General features: G+C 39.6%; 1 protein-coding gene across 1 annotated transcript; it reads right to left on the bottom strand.

Moving 5' to 3' along the window:
- Window positions 1-609: 609 nt before the first annotated feature.
- On the bottom strand, window positions 610-7,656 carry LOC123925667 (tubulin alpha chain). Its single transcript, XM_045979041.1, has 2 exons — window positions 7,642-7,656; window positions 610-1,226 (listed from the first exon to the last, which is right to left on the bottom strand). Exons 1-2 carry the CDS (start codon window positions 7,654-7,656, stop codon window positions 693-695), a joined length of 549 nt encoding a protein of 182 aa, XP_045834997.1. The 3' UTR covers window positions 610-692.
- Between the last annotated feature and the right edge of the window lie 879 nt (window positions 7,657-8,535).

Below are 8,535 nucleotides of genomic sequence, written 5' to 3'. Positions count from 1 at the left end.
AAGAGAAGTAACTTTAAAAAACTGTATTTGCAATGTTTTTCATTAATGACATTGCGATTATTATTGAGAACTCTTCTTGGTTGTAATTGTCTTTTTTTTTTCCCCCATTTTATTTATTTTTTCAGCGTAACAGTATTCATTCTTTTTGCACAACACCCAGTGCTCCATGCAAAACGTGCCCTCCCCATCACCCACCACCTGTTCCCCCAACCTCCCACCCCTGACCCTTCAAAACCCTCAGGTTGTTTTTCAGAGTCCATAGTCTCTTATGGTTCGCCTCCCCTTCCAAATTTTTTTTTTTAATAAACATATAATGTATTTTTATCCCCAGGGGTACAGGTCTGTGAATCGCCAGGTTTACACACTTCACAGCACTCACGATAGCACTTACATTGGGGAGGGTAAAAACTATTTTTATTTTAATATAACTTTCTATACATGTCGTCTTTAAAAATGTTCACAGGTGGGGGCGCCTGGGTGGCTCAGTGGGTTAGGCCTCTGCCTTCAGCTCAGGTCATGATCTCAGGGTTCTGGGATTGAGCCCCTCATCAGGCTCCCTGCTTTTTTTTTTTTTTTTTTTTTTTTTTTTCCCGCTTGCAACAGTGACTGTATTGGTAGGGGGTTAGGGAAACAGTGGAACGAGAAATACAAAACCAGGTAGAGAGACCGGGCGTTGCAGGGGCCAGGACCCCCTAGAACTCCTCACTTTCATCTTCGCCGTCCATAGACTCTGTTCCCACTTCTTCATAATCCTTCTCCAGGGCGGCCAGGTCCTCCCGGGCCTCTGAGAACTCTCCTTCCTCCATGCCCTCGCCCACGTACCAGTGCACAAAGGCCCGTTTGGCGTACATCAGGTCAAACTTGTGGTCGAGGCGGGCCCAGGCCTCAGCGATGGCTGTGGTGTTGCTCAGCATGCACACGGCCCGCTGCACCTTGGCCAGGTCGCCGCTGGGCACCACTGTGGGGGGCTGGTAGTTAATGCCAACCTTGAAACCTGTGGGACACCAGTCCACAAACTGGATGGTGCGCTTGGTCTTGATGGTGGCGATGGCGGCGTTCACGTCCTTGGGCACCACTTCCCCGCGGTACAGCATGCAGCAGGCCATGTATTTGCCATGGCGAGGGTCACACTTGACCATCTGGTTGGAGGGCTCGAAGCAGGCGTTGGTGATCTCTGCCACTGACAGCTGCTCATAGTAGGCCTTCTCGGCGGAGATGATGGGGGCCTAAGCAGGGAGCCTGCTTCCCCCTCCTCCTCTGCCTGCCTCTCTGCCTACTTGTGATCTCTCTCTCTGTCAAATAAATAAATAAAAAATCTTTAAAAAAAATGTTCACAGGGGCGCCTGGGTGGCTCAGTGGGTTAAAGCCTCTGCCTTTCGCTCGGGTCATGATCCCGGGGTCCGGGATCGAGCCCCGCATCGGGCTCCTTGGCGGGGAGCCTGCTTCCTCCTCTCTCTCTCTCTGCCTGCCTCTCTACTTGTGATCTCTATCTGTCAAATAAATAAATAAAATCTTAAAAAAAAAATGTTCACAGGTGTTCATATTTTTAACTCTCAAGATTAAGTAAACTATCCATTTTCTAAGAATTAAAAGGAGACATAATATAATCTATGTTGTCTTCTTACTTCAGATACAAAAAGAGACCACTTATTTTCTAATATTTCTCTTTTTTTAAGATTTTATTTATTTCTTAGAGAGAGCAGAGAGAAAGAGCAGAGAGAGAGAGAGCAGGGGAGAGGTAGAAGGAAAGGGAGAAGCAGGCTCCCTGCTGAGCAGGGAGCCCAAAGAAGGGCTCCTCCCAAGACCCTGAGATCGTGATTCGGGCCAAAGGCAGACACTTAACCAACTGAGCCACCCAGGTGTTCAAAGACAGCTTATTTTCTAAATGAGAAAAAAAATCTGTCAAGTTATAGACATACTAGTCTTAAAGTTTTAAAACATGGGTTTAATGTGAACGCCTATTAATTTCTTCTGTATTTAATCTGCCTGGATATCCAGTTGCTTATCTATAAACAGTTAATGGTATCTTTTCTGCAGGCTTGTTACAGATACTTTAAAAAAAATCTATCTTGTAAAAATACTTTGAAGATAACATTATGAATATAGATAGTACAATTATAATACAGGTCATAAGGATCTAATTTATCAGAGTAAAGAAATTTCTCAGAGAATCAGAAGGTACATTTGGAATGTGGTAAAGAAAGCACAGGGGGCATACCAAAGAAGTATTTTTTTGTTCAATCTATTCTCTTCATCTAGAGTTCTATCTATCTTCAATGGTTTATAATAAAGCACAGCTCCTTCAAGAAACCTTCACACATTTCTCTACAGTTATTTTCTTGCTCTCTCTCCACTATACTTTTATAACTCCAAAACTGCAGTACATATGACTTGGGGCACCTGGGTGGCCCAGTCATTAGGGTCTGTCTTTGGCTCAGGTCATGAATCCAGGGTCCTGGGATCAAGTCCCGCCTCAGGCTCCCTCCTCAGCAGGAAGCCTGCTTCTCCCTATTCCACTCCTCCTGTTTGTGTTCCCTCACTCACTGTGTCTCTCCGAGTCAAATCAATCAATCAATCAATCAATCTTGAAAAAAAAAAGAAAGTAATATACTCAGTGCCACTAATCATCAGGAGAATGCAAATAAAAACCACAATAAGATATCACCTCACACTTATGAAGATGGCTGTTATCAAAAGAAGAGACAACAAGTGTTTGGCAAGAACATGGAGAAATTGGAACCCTTGTACACTGCTGGTGGAAATGTAAAATGGTGAGCCTGCCGTGGAGAACAGTATGAAGTCTCCTCAGAGATTAAAAACAGAACAACAATATGATCCAGCATTTCCAATTCTGGATATTTATGCAACAGAATTTAAATCAGGACCAAGAGATATCAGTACTTCTATGTTCATTGCAGTACTATTCACAATACTCAGGATGTGAAAACAAATGTCCATCTATGGATGAATGTTAAAAGAAAACAAAAGTGGTATGTACATCAAATTGAATATTATTTACCCTAAAAAAGAAGGAAATTCTGCCATATGTAACAATGTGGGATGAACTTGCAAGACATTATGCTAAGTGAAATAAACCAGTCACAGAACAAATACTGCATGATCTCATCTATATGAGGTAGCTAAAACAGTCAACTCGTGGAGCAAGGAATGGTGGTTACCAGGACTAGAGATGGAGGGAAATGGGAAGTTCCTAATCAAAAGGTTTAAAGTTACAGTTATACAAGATGAATTAAGTTCTAGAAATCTATGGAAAAACACTGTGCCTATAGTTGCAGCAGTGTATTTTGCACTTAAAAAAGTTTGTTAAGAGAGTAGGTCTCCTGTTAAGTGTTCTTACCACAATAAAACCAACATTTTTAAAAAGTCAGTTTATCTTATCTTAGAAGTATTTATGAAACGGACTGTCTTTTCTCTTAGATTGTGAGTCTTGAGTAACCTGGGCCATAATTCTTCAACTTTTCCACAAGATCTAGCACTGTGCTTTACATATTAAGTAGTGAATGTGTATACATTCAATTAAAGACCAAAGTTATACTGACTTTTTGCATTCTAGTGGGGAATGAAGGCAGAGTTTACAGTATCTGTGACCTTACAAAAGTTGGTAGGGAAGATATATATACCTACTGTGTGTGTGTCTGTGTGTGTGTCTGTGTGTGTGTATATATATATACAATGGATATATATACACACACACACATATATATATATATATACATATATATATATACCATGTGTGTTCAGCATATAGATGACATGTGAGGCCTGAGTTAGCCTAGAAAAATTGAGACATAGACTAAGTCTTGAAGAATGATCAAGATAAAGAGGAAGATACTACAGAGAGACCAACATAAACTATTTCTTGAATGAGAGAAAGAACAAGAGCGCTTTTTACATAAAACAAACATCCCCTGCCCCTATCCACACACACAACTGGTCTGGGGATAACTGAACTGCGCCTGTGTGACACTGCCTGTGTCCTGGCAGATGTCTGAGTAGTTATGTCACTCTGGAGGGTAGCATCATGTAGCTGGGGGGAAAAAAAGCTACTTTTAGCCCTGGATTTTTTCACCCTACAGCTTCTTCAAACTCAAGCAGTCGGTGTTTTGTCAGTTCTTAATTCTGGGTACTTGGGCTGTGTATTTTGCCATCTCCTCCTTCACCAACACTTGTTTTCAGTACTTAAATATTAACTACCTCATGTTTCTCTCTACTTTGATCTACACCTTTTAAAAATAATTCTAGTTTCAGGGGCGCCTGGGTGGCTCAGTGGGTTAAAACCTCTGCCTTCAGCTTGGGTCATGGTCTCAAGGTCCTGGGATCAAGCCCCACATCGGGCTCTTTGCTCAGCAGGGAGCCTGCTTCCTCCTCTGTCTCTCTGCCTGCCTCTCTGCCTACTTGTGATCTCTGTCTGTCAAATAAAGTCTTTAAAAAAAAAATAATAATTCTAGTTTTTTATGCCTATCCTTGTATCCACTGGAAGACCAAAAAGAATGTGAAAAGGCCAGAGTCAGCCACCAGGAGGATCAATTAAGAACAAGGAACTTTTATGTAAATAGTCTTTAATTCCAACACATATACACTTTCAAAAGAACTCTAATATCTGGTCTGTTTGGCAAAAGTAAAGCTGAGCATGGAGGCCATCATCTAGGGTAATTTTGGAAACTGTTCTCTTTTGCATACATATTTGGTTATAGCATCTATCAGAAGAGTAGAGGGACCATCTTGCTGGAAGAATAGCAGTAGCTCTTCTGAGAAGCTCCTTGCATAACTCCACAACTAAAACCTCTCTTGCTTTGGGGAAAGATTTTGGAGAGCCTTTTCAGAATCCTACAATGTGCAGTGAAAAGTTAAAATTTGTTGGAAGAGTCCTCCTCAGATGAAAGAAAAGAGAGAGGGGGAGACCAAGGGAAGGGAAAGAATGTGAATGCAGGTCAGGAATGCTAGCTTTAGAACCCTTCTTCCCAGTCTGGAACTCCTCAGCTTTCACACTGTCAGCAATGAGCAAAAAGAAAGGGCCGTTGAATATCATAAATTAGGTGACTTAAGTAACAGAAAGTTATTTTCACACAGTTCAGGAGGCTGGGAAATCCATGATCAAGGTACATCCTGGTGTGGGCTGTCTTTGGACTTGCAGAGGGTCATTGTCTTGTGTTTTCAGATGACCGAGAGAGAAGTCAGAATAAGCTCCCAGGTGTCTTTTTTTTAACAAGAAAACTCATCCCATTATGAGGGTTCCACCCTCATGACCTCTTCTAAACCCAATTAACTCTCAAAGACCTTAACTCTAAATATCCTATCACCATAGTTATTGCTTCAACACAATGTGTGTGTGTGTGTGTGTGTGTGTGTGTGTGTGTGTGTGTGTGTGTATGTGATGGTACATTATTGATTTCATAATAATTCTGAACTAAATAAAAGATGTGCATTTAGGGATGCTGCCACTAACTAATCATTTGACTTCAAACAGATCCCTCTATCAATGTAATTCTGTTGACTTCTCTGTGAAATGGCAATGAAAATGCATGATTGCCTATAAACTGCAGAATGTCAAAATAGCTTGACTTCCTCAATTTATCTGCAGGGGACAATCAAAGTGGGCACTTAAACAATAATTAGAAACTGTAGAGATTATAAATTTCCTCTCAGAGTCTTACAAATGATTGGCTTGTTTTAAGAGCTGTTTGAGTTGTTGCTTGTTTGTTTGTTTTTTTTTTTCCTGTCATGATGGCTAATTTAATGGCAAGCTGGATTTAATATGGATTAAATCTCCTATCTGACTATTAGAATCTACTACCTTCTCATGCTACAGGTTGCTTTTCTACTTCTTCAGTAACACCAGCAGTTCTTACTTTTGTGGCCTCCACAAAAGTGTTTCTGGGTTTCATTGGTGATGGACACAAGTTGGTACTTCACAGCTGATTTCAAGCTATACTTTCCTCCTGGATTATGTCCAGATGTTCCTTTGCAGCTATCAACATATGTGGATAAATTGTCAAATATCTGTATTGGGAAATGAGTTAGGAAGAGGTATGCATGACAGAACTTCAAACTCTTTATGGAAGAGACAATGTCCTCATTCTTAAACCGTTCTTAGGATCTCACTCCTCTGACCCTAGAAGTCCAGCATCTCAGGGTTGGGCCTAAAATTTCAAAACAACTTATTTACTTGCTGTGACACATCATGGAAATAACCTAGGTTGGTAAGCTCATTACCTGACCCATAAAATGTAGTAATTATCAATATGAAACATAATAATAGATGAATTTACTCAGTATAATTTCTGTGTTCAACAAACAGTAACTGGTGTAATCATCATCATTATTATTATTATTGGGTCATCACTGTCATCATCACATCCTCTCTGGAGGATTCATAAGCTCACAAATCACAAGGAAGCTCTATTAACACTCTGAGACATTATAACATAGGAACCAGTATTTGAATTACAAGAAAAAAAAGGTTATCTAAATATGCAAACCCAATATATTGTTTTTTGGGGGGGGTGTTTTTAATTTTTTTAGTAAGGGTTATCTTAAAAGTGAAGTTCAACTATTACAAATCCTCATTTATTAACAGTAGACCACAATATTGTCTCATATAGCTTGTATTAATTTATTTTGCTATTAGGACGAGAGGCTGAGATTCTATAGATCTGCAAAAAAGCCACATTTCAACTAGCATAGGATTAGGGATTATCTCAGGGATTGAGAACAGGGAAATTTTCATTAAGACCAGTTTACCACGCAATAAATATGAAAAAGTCAACCCTACTGTCTTAGAATAAAGTAAATGTTCTCAAATTTACTTGTTTATTTCCTTCACCTATAACTAATGTTTCTTGATGCTTATCTAAAAGTTTAGCCTAAAGCCCCTGTCTAGGCCAGTACTGAGGTGTTAAGCCCTCTTCAACTAATTCTAAAGAACTGAACATTGCCACTTTTTACTCATCAGCTGCCTCTGACTTGTGAGTACACAAGTACTGATTACCATACCTTACCTCCTTCTTGCAACTTGAGCTTCAGCTCATGCTCTAGTTGTTTTAACAGATTTTTTACCCCTCAAATGCTTGAGGTTCTGTCTTTATATAGCACCCAAATTTGTCTTTAGTATCCAGTTTCTGATGGTTGCTGCCTCAAGAATTGCTTGAAATTGCCAGAATACTAACTGCTTATCTCCACCCTGAAAGGTCAACATTCGCTGATCTGATTAGATGTCTAGACAAACCACTCCCTTTTGTAGATCTCTCATCTATGACCAAACCCTGTGATTCTTAAATCACTCCTTGTGCTGTCATTCTTCCTACACCTTCAGCCTTGTCTAGCTCCCTGTGCCATGTTCTCCTCCACGTATATGTGTGTTTCCAATTTCCAACCACTGCCAATCCACCCCATTCTCCTGCACTTAACAAAAACTTGCCTTAAATAGTCATGCTCTGAGGTATAAATGTACTTCATATACATTTTCTGCTGAGCTTATTTTGAAACAGAAACTTGGGATGTGTTTGTGATGGGGTAGAGAAATTTGTGTTAAATTTAGGGTGGACTAAGGAAGAAAAAGTTATACTGTATCTTAGCTTATGGAGCTTCAGAGTAGAATTACTCTTTTTTAACTCTAGGTACCAGAATCACCGCCATTCCCTACTTAGGGATGTATACTTAGCATGATACACTGCTGAGAACATGATTCTGTGTCTCTTTATGGCAGCCCATGGTTATATTAATCACAAAGAATGTGTCTTAATATAGTCTGGGCCTTCAAAACTCACATTCTGATCCTGGTGAATGGGGTGAATAATTAATGAGTCAAGATGACTCATTACTTGTAAATTAAACCAAGAGGTAGTAGAGAACAGAGTGACCTACTGAGCAATTTTTTTTTTAGATTAACTCTTAATCTTGTCCCTTTGATCCTCCCTCATTCTTCACTCTAAGACAAGAAAGTGATTGATAATACCCCTTCTTTCTAATGTTGCCAAACTGAATTGAGCCTTTTCTTGGACCTCTCCCTCCTCCAGGAAATTCTCAGACCCAATAACTGCGAGCTTGTCAAAGGAATGAAAACACACATGAAGAAAATCATTTAAAGAGAAATGGAAGGTTATGTTTTCATTTATAAATACTTTTTAATTCTAAAATTTTTACTCAGTGTGGTGTGGTCATTTCATTTTCCTGATAACTCTACTCAGGCACTGACTATATATCAGAACTTCTCCTGTGTTTGGGTGGGTTTGTAGATCATCATGTACCAATTTAATGTCATGTGACAACTATGTATAGAGTTACTGGGAAGAGAAAACAAATATTAAAAATTTTCTAACATCAAGTAGTTTACTTCCAGGGATTTACTTTACTTTCATGTCTCATGAACTGATTTTACTGAAGGTTCTTGCTGCACCCACAACTGAGATTCAAGTGCCTTCTCATTTTCCTTCACTGATATATAGAAAAGTGGTTAAAAACAAATACAGTGTCTGAGATAACTTTTTTCACTCTAAATATCCTTCTTCCTAATAA

The sequence above is a fragment of the Meles meles genome, chromosome 15, assembly GCF_922984935.1.
Source record: "Meles meles chromosome 15, mMelMel3.1 paternal haplotype, whole genome shotgun sequence".
Taxonomy (NCBI): Eukaryota; Metazoa; Chordata; class Mammalia; order Carnivora; family Mustelidae; genus Meles; species Meles meles.
Note: the sequence above shows the minus strand (reverse complement) of the source record. Positions and strands in the feature narration are given on the sequence as shown.